This window comes from Rhinopithecus roxellana, chromosome 12 (assembly GCF_007565055.1).
Source record: "Rhinopithecus roxellana isolate Shanxi Qingling chromosome 12, ASM756505v1, whole genome shotgun sequence".
NCBI classification, from domain to species: Eukaryota; Metazoa; Chordata; class Mammalia; order Primates; family Cercopithecidae; genus Rhinopithecus; species Rhinopithecus roxellana.
This window is the reverse complement of record NC_044560.1, coordinates 107,239,581-107,260,557: the sequence shown is the minus strand read 5'-3', so window position 1 is coordinate 107,260,557 and position 20,977 is coordinate 107,239,581. Positions and strand designations below refer to the sequence as shown.

At 49.5% G+C, this 20,977-nt stretch overlaps 1 protein-coding gene across 1 annotated transcript; it reads right to left on the bottom strand.

Annotated features, from left to right (window-relative positions):
• Positions 1-1,434: 1,434 nt before the first annotated feature.
• C5AR1 (complement C5a receptor 1) lies at positions 1,435-15,934 on the bottom strand. Its single transcript, XM_010377405.2, has 2 exons — positions 15,802-15,934; positions 1,435-3,719 (listed from the first exon to the last, which is right to left on the bottom strand). The coding sequence occupies exons 1-2, from the start codon at positions 15,802-15,804 to the stop codon at positions 2,670-2,672; spliced, it is 1,053 nt and encodes a 350-aa protein (XP_010375707.2). The 5' UTR covers positions 15,805-15,934; the 3' UTR covers positions 1,435-2,669.
• Between the last annotated feature and the right edge of the window lie 5,043 nt (positions 15,935-20,977).

The following is a 20,977-nucleotide window of genomic DNA, read 5'->3' as shown; positions in this document are numbered from 1 at the left end:
TTGGAGACAGGGTCTTGCTCTGTCACCCAAGCTGGAGTGCAGTGGTGCAGTCACAACTTACTGCAGCCTCAAACTCCTGTGCTCAAGCGATCCTCCAGCCTCAGCCTCCCGAGTAGCTGGGACCACAGGCACCATCACCACACTGGCTAATTTTTTAATTAAAAAAAAATTTTTTTTTGAGAGAGTCTCACTCTGTCACCCAGGCTAGAGTGCCGTGGCACTATCATGGCTCACTGCAACCTCTGCTTCCTGGGTTCAAGTGATTCTCATGCCTTAGCCTCCTGAGTACCTGGGATTACAGACGTGCATCATCACCTCCGGCTAATTTTTGTATTTTTAGTAGAGTTGGGTTTTCGCCATGTTGGCCAAGCTGATTTCAAACTCCTGGCTTCGTGAGCTGCCCAGCTCAGCCTCCCAAGGTGCTGGGATTACAAGCATGAGCCACCACACTCATACTAACTTTTTTGAAGATGGGATCTCACTATTTTGCCCAGGCTGGCCTCCCAAAGTGCTAGGATTACAGACGTAAGCCACCACCTCGTTGTTCTTAATATAACATATGATTGTATTATATTAAGTATTTCATCTATTTCTTTTTACTTATTTAATGTGGCTACTAGAAAACAAAGATATACATGTAACCCACATCATATTTCTGTTGGACAACATTGGGTCTGTACACTATTTCTAAATTTAATTTTTTCTTTCTTTTTTTTTTTTTTTTGAGACAGAGTCTCACTCTAGGCTGGAGTACAATGGCATGATCTTGGCTCGCTGCAACCTCCACCTCCCGGGTTCAAGCAATTCTCCTGCCTCAGCCTCCATAGTAGCTGGGATTACATACAGGTGTGCACCAACACACCAGCTAATTTTGGTACTTTTAGTAGAGATGGGGTTTTACCATGTTGGCAGGCTGGTCTCAAACTCCTGACCTCAAGTGATCTGCCTGCCTCGGCCTCCCAAAGTGCTGGGATTACAGGCACGAGCCACCACACCTGGCTGGTCTGCATGCTATTTCTAGATAATCCATGCACATTCTCACTACACAATCAAAGCAGAAATATTGTGACATGGTTTTGCTGTCTCCCCACCCAGATCTCAACTTAAATTGTATCTCTCAGAATTCCCACGTGTTGTGGGTCGGGGTCTGGTCCTTCCCTTGCTATTCTTGTGATAGTTAATAAGTCTCACAAGATCTGATGGGTTTCACAGGGGTTTCCGCTTTTGCTTCTTCCTCTTCTTCTCTTGCCGTCGCCATGTAAGTAGTGCCTTTGCCTCCTGCCATGACTGTGAGACCTCCCCAGCCATGTGGAACTGTAAATCCAATTAAATCTCTTTTTCTTCCCAGTCTTGGGTATGTCTTTATCAGCAGTGTGCAAACGGACTAATACCTACTGCAAGTCAATTATTCATTAGAAATAACACAAGATTTCAATATTCATTATTTTTATTTTCATCATTAAAGTCATGCATACTTTTTTTTAAAAAAAGCTCAAAATAGATTACATACCATATGATTACACTGTATAACATTCTTGAAATGACAACATTATAGAACTGGAGAAATGGAGAGTGGATTCCTGGTTGCCAGGGTTTAGGGAAAAGGCTGGGGTGTGGGGGTGGAGGAGGTGGGCATCCTGGGGATCCTCATGGTGATGGGAATGTCCCATATCTTCACTGTGTCAATGTCAATATCCTGGTTATGAGACTACACTGTAGTTTTGCAAGATGTTGCCATTGGGGGAGGCTGGGTGAAGGGTACACAAGATCCCTCTGCATCATTACTTACAACTGTGTTGAGTTTGCAATGATCTCAAAATAGAAAGTATAATTTAAAAACAAAGTAAAAACAAAACTGTAGGCTTTTTAGGTGTTTTTGTTTTTGTTTTTGCTTTTGAGACAGAGTCTCCCTCTGTCACCCAGGCTGGAGTGCAATGGAGTGATCCTGACTCACTGCAACCTCTGCCTCCAAGGTTCAAGCAATTCTCCCACCTCAGCCTCCCAAGTAGCTGGGATTACGGGCACCCACTACCATGCCTGGTTAATTTTTTCTATTTTTAGTATAGACGGGGTTTCACCGTGCTGGCCAGGCTGGTCTGGAACTCCTGACCTCAGGTGATCCACCAGCCTCAGCCTCCCAAAGTTCTGGGATTACAGGCGTGAGCCACTGCTCTCAGCCTAATTTTCTTTTTTAAATCAACTCACTTACAAGAGCTTAGATAATTCCATGGACTTCTGTTTTATCCCAAAGAACTTTTAAGACTCCAGTTACATTTTTTCCAACTCACCATAAAATAAATAAGTTTTTTTAAAGCGAGAATCTTTCTATTTGTCTGTATTCTGAGTTCCCTGTTCACACCTATTGCTATATGGAAATACCCCAGATACGTGGGTTTCTGTTTGTTTTTCAAAAGCCTGGGATGAAAAGACGGTGTGTGGGTGGGGGCAGGGGGGGCTTCCTAGAAGGAAGCGTTCACCTTGCAAATGAGGAAGGATGAGAAGAGTTCCGCTGGAAGAGGAGGAGCAAGTCTGGGAAAGACAGGCGACATGGAGGAGAGTTAGTTAGCTAAGGTAAGGCCATCCCACGAAGAGTGGAGTGAAAACAAGCGGAAGGAGAGTGGCCGGGAAGGAAGGGGACGTTGCGCCACAGTGGCCCACAAGTCTATCGCTTACACCGCCTGGGTCTTCTCGGTCGTAGTGTCCACTGTGGAGCGCGTGAATGATTTGCTCTCCCTGACCACGGACTCTTCAGTCAACACGTTCCGGAGGAGGCTGGGGAGGGATTTCCGCAGTCGGCCCTGGAAGCCCTGGCCAGCCACTACGTAGATGATGGGGTTGATGCAGCAGTTGATGTAGGCAAAGGAGATACACAGGGAGTCCAGCTTCTTCAGCTGCAGGTAGGTGGGTGACAACGGCTGCAGGAAGGACATCATTGTCCCCGTCACCTGGTAGGGCAACCAGAAGATAAAGAAACTGGCCACCACCGCCACCACCACCTTGAGTGTCTTGGTGGACCTCGTGGCCCTGCGGCTCCACGTCCGGAGCAGGAGGAAGGTGTAACAGATCGTGAGCGTGAGTAGGGGCCACAGGAAGCCCAGGACCAGCCGGACAATGGCCACAGCTTGCTCCCGCTGTGTGTCGTTGTTGTAGTCCACGCCACACGACAGCTTTGTTGAAAACTCGACCTGCCGGACCGCCCGGTACAGGAAGGAGGGTATGGTCAGCAGCAGGGCTAAACCCCAAGCCACGGCACAGGCCATCCAGGCCAAGCCGGCCCCTCGGAAGTTCTGGCACCAGATGGGGTTAAACACCAGCAGAAAGCGGTCGGCGCTGATGGTGGCCAGGAGCAGGATGCTGGCGTACATGTTGAGTAGGATAAGGGAGGGCAGGATGCGGCAGGCGGTGGCACCGAAGGGCCAGTGGTGATGCTGCACAATGGACGTGAACAAGATGGGCAGCGCCAGGCAGGAGAGGAAGTCAGCTACCGCCAAGTTGAAGAACCAGATGGCATTGATGGTCCGCTTGACCTCGAATGCCGTCACCCAGACCACCAGGGCATTGCCCAGCACTCCCACCAGGAAGACGACTGCAAAGACAACCAAGGCCAGGATGTCTGGAACACGCAGCGTGTTAGAAGTTTTATCCACAGGGATTCTGGGATCCAGGATAGTCTTGTCATCATAGTGCCCATAATCAGCGGTGGTACTACTGAAGGGGTCCTAAGGGGAATTGGAGAGAGCAGAGAGGATGAGTCTGCAGACACGTGCCCAGGGAGGGGGCATCCTGGCCCAGGCATGTGGCTTTTTCCCCATGTGGCTTTTTCTTCCTAGGAAATGGGGATGCTGAGGGCTGAGAGTCAGCTAGGGTATCATACCACTTACTACAATATTGAGGCAGATGCGGTGGCTCACGCCGGTAATCCCAGCACTTTGGGAGGCCGAGGCGGGTGGACTGCTTGAGCCCAGGAGTTCGAGCATAGCCTGGGCAACATGGCAAAAACCCGTCTCTACTGAAAATACAAAAATTAGCCGGATGTGGTTGCACTTGCCTGTCGTCCCAGCTACTCTGGAGGCTGAGGTGGGAGGATCACCTGAGCCCAGGAGGCAGAGGCTGCCGTGAGCTGAGATCACACCACTGTACTTCAGCCTGGGTGACAGAGTGAGACCCTGTCTCAAAAAAAAAAAAAAAAAAAAAATTGGCCGGGTGCAGTGGCTCAAGCCTGTAATCCCAGCACTTTGGGAGGCCGAGACGGGCGGATCACAAGGTCAGGAGATCGAGACCATCCTGGCTAACACGGTGAAACCCCGTCTCTACTAAAAAATATAAAAAACTAGCTGGGCGAGGTGGCGGGCGCCTGTAGTCCCAGCTACTCCGGAGGCTGAGGCAGGAGAATGGCGTGAACCAGGGAGGCGGAGCTTGCAGTGAGCTGAGATCTGGCCACTGCACTCCAGCTTGGGTGACAGAGCGAGACTCCGTCTCAAAAAAAAAAAAAAAAAATTGAAATGATTCCTTGCTGGTTGGGCCCCTTGCCAGCCTGCTGCCTCTCCCCTCAGTCCCATCCTGTGAAGTCCCTGGACTTCCCCACTTCCCCACAATTCAGAAACCTAATGGTTCAAGTCTAGCCCTACTGCAAGGCTGTAGCCACTACCCATTCAGACTGGTCAGTGAAGGACACACCGCTTGTTATTTATTTATTTATTTTTTTGGAGATAGAGTCTCACTTTATTGGCCAGGCTGGAGTGCAGTGGCACGACCTCGGCTCACTGCAACCTCTGCCTCTTGGGTTTGAGCGATTCTTGTGCCTCAGCCTTCTGAGTAGCTGGGATTACAGGTGCCCACCAACATGCCTGGCTAATTTTTGTATTTTTAGTAGAGACAGGGTTTCACCATGTTAGCCAGGCTGGTCTCGAACTCCTGGCCTCAGGTGATCCACCCGCCTCGGCCTCCCAAAGTGCTGAGATTACAGGCATGAGCCACTGTGCCCGGCCATTCCTATAGTTTGAACCGAGAAGAAAAAGATTATAAAGCTTAGCAAAAGAACGCAAGACCACAAAACGCCCATGACTACATAAAGCCCCACGTTGCCTAATCTGATTGCATGTTCTTGTCACACTGTGAACCTGGGTGAACCCGCCCAGCTGAGAGTTCGAGGCATCTGTAGATTGGAAAACAAGGTTCCTTGTTGGGAAAAGGCTTGTGGGGTGCCTGTATAAACTGGCCATAAAAATAGAATGTTGGGGACCAGCCTCTACAGTTCCTGTTGTGCAATAATGCAGTGTGCTAAAACAAACAAATGAAAGCAGATGGTCTTTAGTTAAAATTTGGATTTTTTTTCTCACCATGGATGTTTTTGCATTACTTTCGATTCTTTTTTTTTTTTTTTTTTTTTTTTTTGAGGCAGAGTCTCGCTCTGCCGCCCAGGCTGGAGTGCAGTGGCCGGGTCTCAGCTCACTGCAAGCTCCGCCTCCCTGGTTCACGCCATTCTCCTGCCTCAGCCTCCGGAGTAGCTGGGACTACAGGCGCCCGCCACCTCGCCCAGCTAGTTTTTTATATTTTTTAGTAGAGACGGGGTTTCACCGTGTTAGCCAGGATGGTCTCGATCTCCTGACCTTGTGATCCGCCCGTCTCGGCCTCCCAAAGTGCTGGGATTACAGGCTTGAGCCACCGCGCCCGGCCTACTTTTGATTCTTTAAAAGACTGTATGGGGCTGGGTGTGGTGGCTCACACCTGTAATTCCAGCACTTTGGGAGGCCAAGGCGGGCGGATCACGAGGTCAAGAGATCGAGACCAGCCTGGCCAACATGGTGAAACCCCGTCTCTACTAAAAATACAAAAATTAGCCGGGCATGGTGGCGGGCACCTGTAGTCCCAGCTACTACTTGGGAGGCTGAGGCAGGAGAATTGCTTGAACCCAAGAGGTTGAGGTTACAGTGAGCTGAGATTGTGCCACTACACTCCAGCCTAGCAATAGAGCGAGACTGTCCAAAAAAAAAAGATTGCATAAAAACACTATTTTAAAAAACTTTTTAGAGACAGAGTCTCTCTCACCCAGGCTGGAGTACAGTGGTGTGATCATGACTCACTGCAGCCTCGATCTCCGAGGCTCAAGCAACCTTCTCGCCTCAGCCTCCCAAGTAGCTGTGACTACAGGCACACACCACCATACTTGGCTTATTTTTTTAATTTTTAGTAGGGATGAGGTCTTGCTATGTTGGCAGGGCTGGTCTCAAACTCCTGGCCTCAAACAATTCACCTGCTTCGGCCTCCCAAAGTGCTGGGATTACAGGTATGAGTCTATGTGAATGCTTTTGACTTGGGCTCCAGTAGTCCAGTAGTGGTGGGCTCAGAATGGCACTCAGGTTAGCAGCACTGGATTTGGAGTCAGTCCCCTAGGGTTCAGATCCTGACTGCCCTATGTGAAGCCCGTGTGACCCTCCACACGTTTATCTACTGCTCTTCGCCTCCCTTTTTATCCTCCCATAGAGAGCCAAGTAGCCCATCTGGTCTTTTTTTTTTTTTTTTTTTTTTTTTTTGAGACTGAGTTTTGCTCTTGTTGCCCAGGCTGGAGTGCAGTGGTGCGATCTCTGCTCACTGCAACCTCCGCCTCCCGGGTTCAAGCGATTCTCCTGCCTCAGCCTCCTGAGTAGCTGGCATTACAGGCATGCACCACCATGTCCATGTCCGGCTAATTTTGTATTTTTAGTAGAGACGGGGTTTCTCCATGTTGGTCAGGCTGGTCTCGAACTCCCAACCTCAGATGATCCACCTGCCTCGGCCTCCCAAAGTGCTGGGATTACAGGCATGAGCCACCATGCCCGGCCAGCAGCCCATCTGTTCTAACTGATATCATTTCAAAACCCAAAGCCATTAGGAGGAGTTATCCTTTTTTTTTTTTTTTGGAGACAGAGTCTCACTCTGTCACCAGGCTGGAGTGCAGTGGCGGGATCTTGGATCTCTGCCTCCCGGGTTCAAGCGATTCTCCTGCCTCAATCTCCTGAATAGCTGGGATTACAGGCAATGTGCCACCACACCCAGCTTATTTTTGTATTTTTTAGTAGAGACAGGGTTTCACCATATTGGTCAGGCTGGTCTCAAACTCCTGACCTTGTGATCTGCCCACCTCGGCCTCCCAAAGTGCTGGGATTACAGGAAACACCCACCACGCCCGGCCAGGAGTTATCAATTTCAAGTAGATTTTGCTGATTTTTTAGGTGTGCTGTTATTTCAACTGTTCCTCTCTCCCTTGGTTTTGTTGTAAAGTGATAATTTGAGATCTAGAACTTTGATTAGATTTAGGTACAATTTTTTTGGGGGGGGGCAAAAATTACTTCATGGATGGTTCTGTGTCTTTTCTGCTGCCTCACATCAGTGGCATTGAATCTCCGATTGCCTCTCTTCTTGGGACACTAAGACGGATTGTAGGATCATGGTGCCAACCCTGAACAAAATGTTTGGGGGCAGCAAGAGGAAGATACAACCAGAAATAAGAAATAGATTTTTTTTTACCAAGCACTGTGGCTCATGCCTGTGATCCCAGCTCTTTGGAGGCCAAGGTGGGAGGATTGCTTGAGCCCAGGAGTTAGAGACCAGCCTGGGCAATATAGCAAGACCCTGTCTCTACAAAAAAAAAAAGTAGCCAGGTATGGTAGTGTACTCCTGTGGTCCTAGATACTTGGAAGGGTGAGGCAAGAGGATCACTAGAGCCTAGGAGGTCAAGGCTGCAGTGAGCTATGATCACACCACTGCACTCCAGCCTGGGCAACATAGTGAGACCCTCTCTCACAAAAATAACAATAATATCAGCCGGGCGCGGTGGCTCAAGCCTGTAATCCCAGCACTTTGGGAGGCCGAGACGGGCGGATCACGAGGTCAGGAGATCAAGACCATCCTGGCTAACACGGTGAAACCCCGTCTCTACTAAAAAATACAAAAAACCGGGCGAGGTGGCGGGCGCCTGTAGTCCCAGCTACTCGGGAGGCTGAGGCAGGAGAATGGCGTGAACCCGGGAGGCGGAGCTTGCAGTGAGCTGAGATCCGGCCACTGCACTCCAGCCCCAGCGACAGAGTAAGACTCCGTCTCAAAAAAAAACAAAAAAAACAAAACAAAACAATAATATCACAGGTAAATGTGATTATTTGGGGCCAGTGATGCAGGGTAGAAGAATTTACCAAGACAGTTGTGGGTAAAGAAAAGCAGATTTATTAGAGAAAGTAGGAAAATATGTTGTAAGAGTGCAATGGGCAGGTCAGCAACAGAAGAGCTAACTGCAAAGAGACAACGGCTCGCTAGTGATTTTATATGATGGTGCTTGTGGTGTGTGTGAAAAGGGCTTTGTGAAGTTCTGGTAACACCAAGGTTGCAGTGAGCTAACTTGCATTTTTCTATTAGCTGAGTGTCTGGCGATAGCTGGACGCAGGAAAATTGGGAGTTATTTGCATAGGAGAGCTGTGTGTCCTAGACCATGAAGAGAGGCAGATGTATAGTTTATCTCCTTCCTCTTATTGCCTTCCCTGGGTCCTGCCAGCCTGACTCCTTTTCCCTAATTAGGGTTCCACAAAAAACACTCCAGCAAAAGGAGTAACTAGAGGGAGAGAGAGGAGGAGAGGGAAGGAGGAAGGAAGGAAGGGAAGAGGAAGAAAGAGAGAAGAGAGGGAGGAGGGAATGAAGGAGGGAAGGAGGAGGAAATGAGGAAGGGAAGAAGGGTGAAAGGAAGAAAGGCAGGAAGAAAGAAAAGAAACAAAGGAGGGAAGAGGAAATTAGGGAGGAAGAAAGCAGAGAGGGAGAGAGGGACAGAGGGAGGAAGGAGAGCAGGGCTACAGATGACTAAGAATGGCAGTGATGTATTTGCAGGGGTTTATAATATTCTCTTCACTTTTGTGTGTTTGAAACTTTCCATAATAAAATAAAGAACAGGCCAGGTGCAGTGGCTCATGCCTGTAATCCCAACAATTTGGGAGGCTGAGGCAGGTGGATCACTTGGGTCAGGAGTTCTAGACCAGTCTGGGCAACATGGTGAAACCCCATCTCTACTAAATACAAAACATTAGGCCGGGCGTGGTGGCTCAAGCCTGTAATCCCAGCACTTTGGGAGGCCGAGACGGGCGGATCACGAGGTCAGGAGATCAAGACCATCCCGGCTAATATGGTGAAACCCCGTCTCTACTAAAAATACAAAAAACTAGCCGGGCGAGGTGGCGGGCGCCTGTAGTCCCAGCTACTCGGGAGGCTGAGGCAGGAGAATGGCATAAACCCAGGAGGAGGAGCTTGCAGTGAGCTGAGATCGGCCACTGCACTCCAGCCTGGGCGACAGAGCGAGACTCCGTCTCAATAAAAAAAAAAAAAAAATACAAAACATTAGCCAGGTGTGGTGGTGTGTGCCTGTAGTCCCAGCTACTTGGGAGGCTAAGGCAGGAGAATCTCTGGAACCCAGGAGGCGGAGGTTGCAGTGAGCTGAGATTGCACCACTGCACTCCAGCCTGGGCAACAGAGCAAGACCCCATCTCAAAATAAAATAAAATACAATAGGCCGGGCACGGTGGCTCACGCCTGTAATCCCAGCACTTTGGGAGGCCGAGGCGGGCAGATCATGAGGTCAGGAGATCGAGACCATCCTGGCTAACACGGTGAAACCCCGTCTCTACTAAAAATACAAAAAATTAGCTGGGCGTGGTGGTGCAGGCCTGTAGTCCTAGCTACTTGGGAGGCTGAGGCAGGAGAATGGCATGAACCTGGGAGGCAGAGCTTGCAGTAAGCCGAGATCGTGCCACTGCACTCCAGCCTGGGCGACAAAGCAAGACTCCATCTCAAAATAAATAAATAAATAAATAATAAAATATAAAATAAGCTCATGCCTATAATCCCAACAATCTGGGAGGCCGAGGTGGGCAGATCACCTGACGTCAGGAGTTCGAGACCAGCCTGGCCAACATGGTGAAACCCCATCTCTACTAAAAATACAAAAACTAGCTGGGCATGGTGGTGGGCACCTGTAATCCCAGCTACTCGGGAGGCTGAGGCAGAATTGCTTGAACCCAGGAGGCAGAGGTTGCAGTGAGCCGAGATAGCCCCATTGCACTCCAGCCTGAGCAACAGAGTGAGACTCCATCTAAAACAAAAAGAACAAAAAGGTCCTGATCACTTCTTCCTAGACAGAGCTGCAGGAAGCTGTCATGCACCCAAGAAAGAAAGGCTGCAGTCCATGGCAGCTGGACTGGAGAAAGCCTTGTAGGCGAAATCTGTGCCCAGAGCCATCAGACACTGCAGTAAAGCACCCATCAAGGCACTGAGTGGTCATACGAAAGCAGCCAGTACTTACTGAGCACCTGCTATACATGCCGCATGAAATTTGTTCTTTCGATCCTGACCACAACCTACAAGGAGGTTCTGTTAATATGCCCATTTCAGGCCAGTGTGGTGGCTCATACCTGTAACCCTAGCACTTTAGAAGACCGAGGTGGGCAAATCACCTGAGGTCAGGGGTTCGAGACCAGCCTGGCCAACACAGAGTCTCACTCTGTCGCCAGGCTGGAGTGCAGTGGCACAATCTCAGGTCACTGCAACCTCCGCCTCCCAGGTTCAAGTGATCCTCCTGCCTCAGCCTCCTGAGTAGCTGGGACTAAAGGCGCCCACCACCACGCCCCACTAATTTTTGTATTTTTAGTAGAGACAGGGTTTCACCATGTTAGTTAGGCTGGTCTCGAACTCCTGACCTCGTGATCTGCCCACCTTGGCCTCCCAAAGTGCTGGGATTACAGGCGTGAGCCACCGCACCCAGCCTGGTTTTTACATCTTTAAAATATTCACTTTGAAGATTAAATAAGATGAAAAATGCCGCCGGGCGCGGTGGCTCAAGCCTGTAATCCCAGCACTTTGGGAGGCCGAGACGAGCGGATCACGAGGTCAGCAGATCGAGACCATCCTGGCTAACATGGTGAAACCCCGTCTCTACTAAAAAATACAAAAAACTAGCCGGGCAAGATGGCGGGCGCCTGTAGTCCCAGCTACTCGGGAGGCTGAGGCAGGAGAATGGCGTGAACCCGGAAAGCGGAGCTTGCAGTGAGCTGAGATCCGGCCACTGCACTCCAGCCCGGGCAACAGAGCGAGACTCCACCTCAAAAAAAAAAAAAAGAAAAAAAGAAAAGAAAAATGCCTAAGCACCTAGCACAGCGTCTGACATAGAGAAGGGGACAAGAAGTGGCAGCCATTGGTATTATTATTTGTCAATACTTCGATTATTGAAGAGCTCAGATCCACATCTCTGAACCACTTTTTTTTTTTTTTTTGGAGACTGGGTCTCACTCTACTACCCAGGCTGTAGCTCAGGGGTGCAACCTCGGCTCACTGCAGCCTTGACTTCTCAGGCTCAGGTGATCCTCCTGCCTCAGCCTCCCAGGCAGCTGGGACTACAGGTGCAAACTACTGTGCCCAGCTAATTTTTAATTTTCTGTAAAGAGGAGGGTCTCACTGTGCTGCCCAGGCTGGTCTCGAACTCCTGGGTTCAAGCAATCCTCCCGCCTTGGTCTCCCAAAGTGCTGAGATTACAGGCCCAGCTCCCTTTTTATATTTCCTTTTTCTCTCTTTTTTTTTTTTTTTTTTTTTTGAGATGGGGTCTTGATCTGTCACCCAGGCTTGTGTGCAGTGGTGCAATCATGGATCACTGTCACCCCAACCCCTCTGGCTCAAGCAATCCTCCTGCCTCAGCCTCTCGAGTAGCTAGGACTACAGTTGTGCACCACCACACCCAGCTAATTTTTGTTTTTTCTTTTTTTTTCTTTTCTTTTTTTTTTTGTAGAGATGGGGTTTCGTTTTGTTGCACAGGATGGTCTCAAACTCCTGACTTCAAGCAACCCTTCAGGCTTGAACTCCCAAAGTGCTGAGATTACAGATGTAAAAGTCACCATGCCTGGATAGTCTTTCTTTTTTTATTTCTAATTCCCTAACATTGTGCCTGCCCAAGGTTAACCAGGCTGTGGGCAGTGGGCATTTACTGATGGAATCACCCCCATGAGTAAATTATTGAAAGCTAAGATGTCACTTTCTGTTAATGAGTGAATGAAAAAGGGGTCGTTTAGTCATGTGGTAGAATATTACTCAGCCATGAAAAGGAAGTGCTGACACATGCTACAATGTGGATGAATCTTGAAAACACGATGCTAAGTGAAAGAAGCCATTCAAAAAAGGCCACTAAAAATACACAAATTAGCTGGCATGTTGGCGCACCCCTGTAATCCCAGCTACTCCAGAGGCTGAGGGAGGAGAATCACTTGAACCTGGGAGGCGGAGGTTGCAGTAAGCTGAGATCGTGCCACTGCACTCCGGCCTTGACTGAGAAAGACTTCTGTCTCAAAAAAAAAAAAAAAAAAAAAAAAAGATGATAGACAGATGGATGGATATAAATGAATGAATGGATGGATGGATAGATAACGAATGGACGAATGAGTGGATGCATGGATGATGGATAGACAGATGACTGATAGACAATGGATAGATAGAGATATGATTGGGAGATAGATGATGGATAGGTAGACAGACAATGGGCTGGGCGTGGTGGCTCATGCCTGTAACCACTTGAGGTCAGAAAATCAAGACCAGCCTGGCCAACATAGCGAAACCCCATCTCCACTAAAAGTACAAAAAAATCAGCTGGGCATGGCGGTGTGTGCCTGTAGTCCCAGCTACTTGGGAGGCTGAGGCAGGAGAATCACTTGAACCTGGAAGGTGGAGGTTGCAGTAACTCAAGATTACTCTACTGCACTCCAGCCTGGACAACAGAGCAAGACTCTGTCTCAAAAAAAAAAAAAAAAGCTAGATAATGAATGGATGGATGGATGGATGGATGGATGAATGGATGGATGGATGAATGGATGGATAATGGAGAGATAGATATAGTAAATTGGGAGAGCCTGGGTAAAATGTATATGTATATGAGCCTGTTCCATTCTTGCCATTTTTCTATAAGTTTGAAAATGTTTCCAAATAGAAGGTTAACATTGTTTAAAATATTTTCATTGGTAAACAGCCCCCGCCCTCAGCCACCCACCTCTTCTATTGCCCACTCCCAGCACCCTAAGTTCCTGTTTCCTACTCTGGGACACCCCCACTCCAGGTCCCAACGCTCATGTCACTAAACAGTTAACACTAGGTGCAGCAGGAGGCCCTAGACCCTGCCCAGGGGTCCTCTGCACTCTAGCACGTTGTTAAATATTTTGAATGCCCCCCTTGGCTGTGATGCATGAAGGTAACTTTTGCCTCTGCTGGTTTCGCATGCTCCCAGCAACCCTTGACTACAGAATGACTCAGACCCTCCTAAGGGAAGCCTCCTCACCCTCTGCTCTGACATTGCCTTGTCACTCCCTCGTCAGCTGACAAAGCTCCTTTCCTGCCATGAGCTCGCTCAGTCCTTTCCTCTGGTTAACTTCAGAAAGGCAGAAAAAATATGCTGATTCCAACATCCTGTGGTTTCCAGGATCTTCAGACGCAAATGGCTTGCAAAGCTTTGCTGCTGCGTCACCACTCCAAAGACTGGAAATAACTGAAGTGTCCAGCAAGAGGGGACTGGCTAAATTAATGATGGTACATCCAGGCAATGGAATACTACACAGCTATCAAAAAGAATGGAAAAGTTGGCCAGGTGCAGTGGCTCATGCCTGTAATCCTAGCACTTTGGGAGGCTGAAGCAGGAGGATTTCTTGAGCCCAGGAGTTCAAGATCAGCCTGGGTAACCTAGCAAGACCCTATCCCTACAAAAAAGAAAAAAAACAAACAAAAAGAATGAGGAAGTTATTTATATAATGATGTGGAAAGACCTCCAAGATCCGGGGCGAGGCCAGGCGCGGTGACTCACTCCTGTAATCCCAGAACTTTGGGAGACCAAGGTGGGTGGATCACCTGAGGTCAGGAGTTCAAGACCAGCCTGGCCAACATGGTGAAACTCTGTCGCTACTAAAAAGACAAAAAATCACCCAGGTGTGGTAGCGCATGCCTGTAATCCCAGCTACTTGGGAGGCTGAGGCAGGAGAATTGCTTGAACCCAGGAGGTGGAGGTTGCGGTGAGCCAAGATCGTGCCATTGCACTCCAGTCTGGGCAACAAGAGTAAAACTCCGTCTCAAAAAAAAAAAAAAAAAAAAGAAAAGAAAAGAAAAGGAGTCAGAGGCTCTGGGGTAGGCAGGGAGAATGAGTTTTCTTTTTTTTTTTTTCTGTTAGTTTTTTGAGACGGAGTCTCACTCTATTGCCAGACTGGTGTGCAGTGGCGCAATCTCAGCTCACTGCAACCTCCGCCTCCTGGGTTCAAGCGATTGCCATGTCTCAGCCTTCCAAGTAGCTGGGACTACAGGCGTCCGCTAACACGCCCAGCTAATTTTTGTATTTTTAGTAGAGACGGAGTTTCACCATGTTGGCTAGGATGGTTTCAATCTCCTGACCTCGTGATCCGCCCGCCTCGGCCTCCCAAAGTGCTGGGATTACAGGCATGAGCCACCGCTTCTGGCTGAGAATGAATTTTTACCAAGTGTCCTTTGGTACTTTGTAATATGTTTTGGAAAGCAAAAAGCAGCAGCAGCAGAGAGTGCCATTTGCCCTCGTCTGATCTCAAGGGTGGAACGCAGGAATGAAGCAACATGAGCCCCCTCCCTGGTCCATCCAAATTGCCTTCCGTTTCCTCTTTGATGCAGATGAAGCAAGGCAATGCCTGTGTTATAGCAGGTGCTGAGTCGCAGCTCTGCTGGCTCAGTGCCCAGGCCGCCGGACGCAGGGATGACGGGGACCTTCATCTAGCCTGGGGTGCGTTCCTTCTGACGCTCACAGAATCCATGGCATAACCTCATTCTGCCACCAACCACGGAGGGATCCCAGCCATCTCTGCTCCTGCCTGGGCCTCAGTTTCCCCATCTCTATCATGTAGAACATCTGAAACGACCAGGCGCAATGGCCTCACGCCAATAATCCCAGAGCTTTGGGAGGCCAAGGTGGGAGGATGGCTTGAGGCCAGGAGTTCAAGACCAGCCCTGACAACATAGCAAGAACCCATCTCTACAAGAATAAAAATTTTAAAAATTAGCCGGACATAGTGGTGCATGCCTGTGGTCCCAGGTACTCAGAAGGCTAAAGTGGGAGGATCACTTGAGCCCGAGTTCAAGACTGCAGTGAGCTATGACGGTGCCACTGCACTCCAGCCTGGGCAACAGTGCAAGATCCCAAGTCGAAAAAGAAAAGAACATCTATCTGAAAGAGCTTGTGAGTAACTTTACCATTCCTCCAAACTGGTTCTTTCCAGCCTCCCAACATTTTCTCTGCCATTCCCACTGCCTGGAAGGCCTTCTCTAGATCTTTTCACTTGTGGAATTCTTTTTTTAAAAAAAATACAGACAGGGTGTCACTATGTTGGCCAGGCTGGTCTTGAACTCCTGACCTCAAGCAATCCTCCCACCTTGGCACAATCCCCAATGTGCTATGATTACGGCATGAGCCAACGTGCTCGGCTGCTTGTGGAATTCTTAGTCTTCTTACGAGACCCAACTCAAGGGTCCCCTCCCCTGGGGAGTCTTCTCGGATCCCAGCCCCATGAGGTTGCTGTGGCTCCCACAACTTGACAATCTTATTCCCATGGCCACATCCCAGTCCTGGAGTGTTAGAGCCTGGGATGTGGGAGAGAGGGAAGGTGGGAGGTAGAAGACAGGGAGAAAAGGAAAGGGAGAGACAGACAGAGTCGATGGTGAGAGTTGCAGAGAGAAAGGACCCACGGGAGCAGAGATGGGAGGGACCCTGGGCAAAGCTTCCTGCTCCCATTCCCCTTCAAGACTCACCATGTTCTGGTCTCCTGGGCTCCCCGAGGATCGAAGGTCCCTCCTGCCCAAGGGCTGTGGTTTTTAAAGCCCCAAGGGAAGATGCAGGGAGGAAATGACCATCTTTCTCTCTGGGGCTCTCATTGGTCTGCACACTGGGCACTGTAGCCAGAGCTCCCTCTGCGGGGCACACACCCAGGGGACTCTAACCACCTCCTCCCAGGCAGAGAAGGGGGGCCGGGGCTCGGAAAACCGAGGAAGTTCCTTTGTAGGCTCGGCCCATCTTCTGGCCTTGATTTCCCTAGTTGGGGCCCTCTCTCTCTCTGTCTCTCTCTCTCTCTCTGTCTCTCTCTCTCTGTCTCTCTCCCTCTGTCTCTCTGTCTCTCTCTTTCTCTCTCTGTCTCTCTCTCTCTCTTTGAGACGGAGTCTTGCTTGTTGCCCAGGATGGAGGGCAGTGATACGATCTCGGCTCACTGCAACCTCTGCCTACCCGGTTCAAGCAATTCTCCTGCCTCAGCCTCCCAAGAAGCTGGGATTACAGGCCTGTATCACCACCCCTGGCTAATTTTTTGTATTTTTAGTAAAGACGGGGTTTCGCCATGTTGGCCAGGCTGGACTGGAACTCCTGAGCTCCGGCAATCACCCACCTCGACCTCCCAAAGTGCTAGAATTACAAGTGTGAGCCACCGCGCCTGGCCTGGAGCCATCTATCTCTTTCCTTCTAAGGCCCCAGCCTGTAATCCCAGCTACTCGGGAGGCTGAGGCAGGAGAATCACTTGAACCTGGGAGGCAGAGGTTGCAGTGAGCCGAGATCATGCCATTGCACTCCAGCACTCCAGCCTGGGCAACAGAGCAAGACTCTGTCTCAAAAAAAAAAAAAAAAAACACCATCGTGACCAGCCTGGCCAACATGGTGAAACCTCATCTCTGCTAAAAATACAAAAATTAGCCAGGAGTGGTGGCAGGTGCCTGTAATCTCAGCTACTCGGGAGGCTGAGGCAGGAGAATTGCTGGAACCTGGGAGGCGGAGGTTGCAGTGAGCGGAGATCGCACCATTGCACTCCAGCCCAGGCTGACAACACCAAGACTCAATCTCAAAAAAAAAAAAAAAAAAAAAAAAAAAAGGAAAGAAAGAAAAAGAAAAAGAAAAAGATCTTCCTTCTAGGGTTACGAAGTTGGCAACAGAAGATGGCGCTATCCCCCACCCCCACACCGCCCACCCACTCCACAAGCCACACTAGCCACACAAGCCACAACCATCTCCGTCTTCGAAATGGGGTCCACACTTCATCCTCTCCAGCTTCATTGTGGGTTCTCTAAGGCAGTGGCCCCCAACCTTTTTCGCACCAAGGACCGGTTTTGTGGAAGACAATTTTTCTAGAGGCCAGAGGTTGTGGGGGCTGATTTTGGAATGATTCAAGTGTACTACATTCGTGGGGTACTTTATTTCTATTATTGTTACATTGTAATACATCATGAAATAATTATACAATTCACCATAATGTAGAATCAGTGGAATCCCTGAGCTTGTTTTCCTGTAACTAGATGGTCGCATCTGGGGGTGATGGGAGACAGTGACAGATCATCAGGCATTAGATTCTCACAGGGAGCGGGCAACCCAGATCCCTTGCATGCGCTGTTGACAACAGGGTTCACGCTCTTATGAGGATCTAATTCCGCCGCTGATCTGACAGGAGGCAGAGCTCAGAGGGTAATACGAGCGAAAGGGCACAGCTGTATTTTCAGATGAAGCTTCACTTAGTCACCTGCCACTCACCTCCTGCTATGCCGCATGGTTCCTAGCAGGCCATGGACTGGTACAGGTCTGCAGCCCAGGGCTGGGGGACCCCTGCTCTGAGATACTTCCTAGAACCTGGGGCAAGGAAGGAGCCTAGATTACCTTCCTGTGGCTGCTGTAACCAATTAGCACAAAATGTGGGCTTAACACCAGGGCTGGGTGCAGTGGCTCATGCCTGCAATCCCAGCACTTTGGGAGGCTGAGGCAGGCAGATCATTGAGGTCAGGAGTTCGAGACCAGCCTGGCCAACATGGCAAAACCCCATCTCTACTAAAAATACAGAAATTACCTGGGTGTGATGGTGCATGCCTGTAGTCCCAGCTACTCGGGAGGCTGAGGAACAAGAATTGCTTGAACCCGGGAGGTGGAGGTTGTAGTGAGCCAAGATGACACCACTGCACTCCAGCCTGGGCTACAGAGCAAGACTCCATCTCGGGGAAAAAAAAAAAAAAAACGCCAGACAATTATTTTGGCATGGTTCCGCAGACCAGAAGTCCAAAATCAAGATGTCAGCACTCCCTCCAGAGGTTCCAGGGCAGAATCTGTTCCTTGCCTCTCCCAGGTTCAGGTGGCTCCTGGCATTCCTTGGCTTGTGGCTGCACCCTGCCCATCCCGGCCTCTGTGGTCCCATCACCTCCTCTTCTACCACATGTCTCAAATTTCTATCTTCCTCATATAAGGACTCTTGTGATTCCAGTGAGCCCACCCAGACCCAATCCAGGATAATTGCTCCCCCATCTAAAGATCTTTAACTTAATCTCATCCGCAAAGTCCCTTTTGCCATGGAAGGTCACCTGTTCACAGATTCAGAGGATTAAGATGTGGACACCATCGGGGGTCATCATTCTATCTGCTACAGGGTCTGAGAAGCCAGAGAGGAAGTGTGTCCGTGGTGGAGAGAAGCCCTGAATGCCGAGCTAAGGAGCCTGGACTTGGCCTTTCCTTCAAAATAGATCCATGACCTGTCAGCCTCTTACCACCTCGACTCTGTTACCCTGATCCAAATCACTATCACCTTCTGCTTGGACCATTGCAGTAGCCTCCTCTCTGGGATCTTCACTGCCCACCCTCCGTAGTCTCATCTCCATCAGCAACCAGAGGGAGCCTATTAAAACCTAAGTCAGTAGGCCGGGCGCGGTGGCTCAAGCCTGTAATCCCAGCACTTTGGGAGGCCGAGACGGGCGGATCATGAGGTCAGGAGATGGAGACCATCCTGGCTAACACAGTGAAACCCCCGTCTCTACTAAAAAATACAAAAAGCTAGCCGGGCGAGGTGGCGGGCGCCTGTAGTCCCAGCTACTCGGGAGGCTGAGGCAGGAGAATGGCGTGAACCCAGGAGGCGGAGCTTGCAGTGAGCTGAGATCCGGCCACTGCACTCCAGCCCGGGCGACAGAGCGAGACTCCGTCTCAAAAAAAATAAATAAATAAAAAATAAAAAAAATAAAACCTAAGTCAGATCAAAGCACTTCTCTGCTCAGAATAGGGTTGCCTGATTTAGCACACACACCCACACAAACAAACATAAACACATTACAGACTGCCCAGTTAACTTTAAATTTCAGGGTTGGGCCTGGTGGTTCATACCTGTATTCCCAGGGCATTGGGACACCGAGGAAGGATCACTTGAGACCAGGAGTTTGAGACCAGCCTGGGCAACACAGTGAGATCCCATCTCAACAAAATAAATTAAAAATTAGCTGGGCATGGTGGCACATGCCTGTGGTCCCAGCTACCTGGGAGGCTGAGGCAGGAGGATCGCTTCAGCCCAGGAGATCAAGACTGCAGTGAGTTAAGATCACAAAATTTTTTTTTTCATATTTTACCTGGGAATCTTGTATTTTATCTGGTAACCACAGCTCACAGCCCTCCTATGGAGCCTACGGCACAATGAGTGTGATTGTTATGATAATTACAGAAACACACTCAGTTTTTTTTTCCCATGTCTTTCTGCGACTCTACAAAACACCACACACAACTTTCTTTATTTTTATTATTATTTTTTTTTCTGAGACGGAGGCTCGCTCTGTCGCCCAGACTGGAGTGCAGTGGCCGGATCTCAGCTCACTGCAAGCTCCGCCCCCCGGGTTCACGCCATTCTCCTGCCTCAGCCTCCCAAGTAGCTTGGGACTACAGGCGCCCGCCACCTAGCCCGGCTAGTTTTTTTTTTTTTTTTTTTTTTTTTTGTATTTTGTATTTTGTATTTTTATTTTTTTTTATTTTTTTTTTGAGACGGAGTCTCGCTCTGTCGCCCAGGCTGGAGTGCAGTGGCGCGATCTCGGCTCACTGCAAGCTCCGCCTCCCGGGTTCACGCCATTCTCCTGCCTCAGCCTCCCGAGTAGCTGGGACTACAGGCGCCCGCCACCGCGCCCGGCTAATTTTTTGTATTTTTAGTAGAGACGGGGTTTCACCATGGTCTCGATCTCCTGACCTTGTGATCCGCCCGTCTCGGCCTCCCAAAGTGCTGGGATTACAGGCGTGAGCCACCGCGCCCGGCCTCTTTTTGTATTTTTTAGTAGAGACGGGGTTTCACTGTGTTAGCCAGGATGGTCTCCATCTCCTGACCTCGTGATCCGCCCGCCTCGGCCTCCCAAAGTGCTGGGACTACAGGCTTGAGCCACCGCGCCCGGCACCACCCACAATTTTCTCCCACAGTATTTTTCTACAGCAAACTTCAATTTTTAAAAATCTGGTTTTTGGCTGGGTGTGGTCCTCATGCCTGTAATCCAAACCCCGTCTCTACTAAAAATACAAAAATTAGCTGAGTGTGGTGGCAGGTGCCTGTAGTCCCAACTACTCGGGAGGCTGAGGCAGGAGAATCGCTTGAACCTGGGAGGCAGAGGTTTCAGTGAGCCGAGATCGCGCCACTGCACTCCAGCCAGGGGGACAGAGCGAGACTCCGTCTCAAAAAAAAAAAAAAAAAAAATCTGATTTTCTTTTAATTGCAAAGGAAATGGATGCTCATTGGCTCATTGTAAATATTTAAACAATCCAGAAATACACTCCTCCCGACTCCAAAAAAAAGAAAAAAAAAGAAAAATACCAATGAAAAGTCCCATTCCTGTCACCCTTCTGAATTCAGCTGGGAATTCATCTAGACTTTTACAAAGGCGGAGTTTGTATTTGGCGATGGCCGTGCAGGTGCACGATGTTCAGCAAGTTTTAGTTCTGCTAATTAAGCCATGTGAGCGGTCTGCGTTACTCACCCAGGATTTCGAAGGTCGATTTGTGGCGATTTGGAGCGTTATAGGAATGCCGTGTTGTTCTCGCCCTGACCTCCAGGGGGCGCGGGAGCGGGGCGGCTCAGGAAGCCAGGTCACAGGAACTTGACTTTTAGGATTTTGGATGGAAGTTGCCTCCTCAACCGTAAATCATGGGTTCTTAACGTTTTTAGGCCCGGGA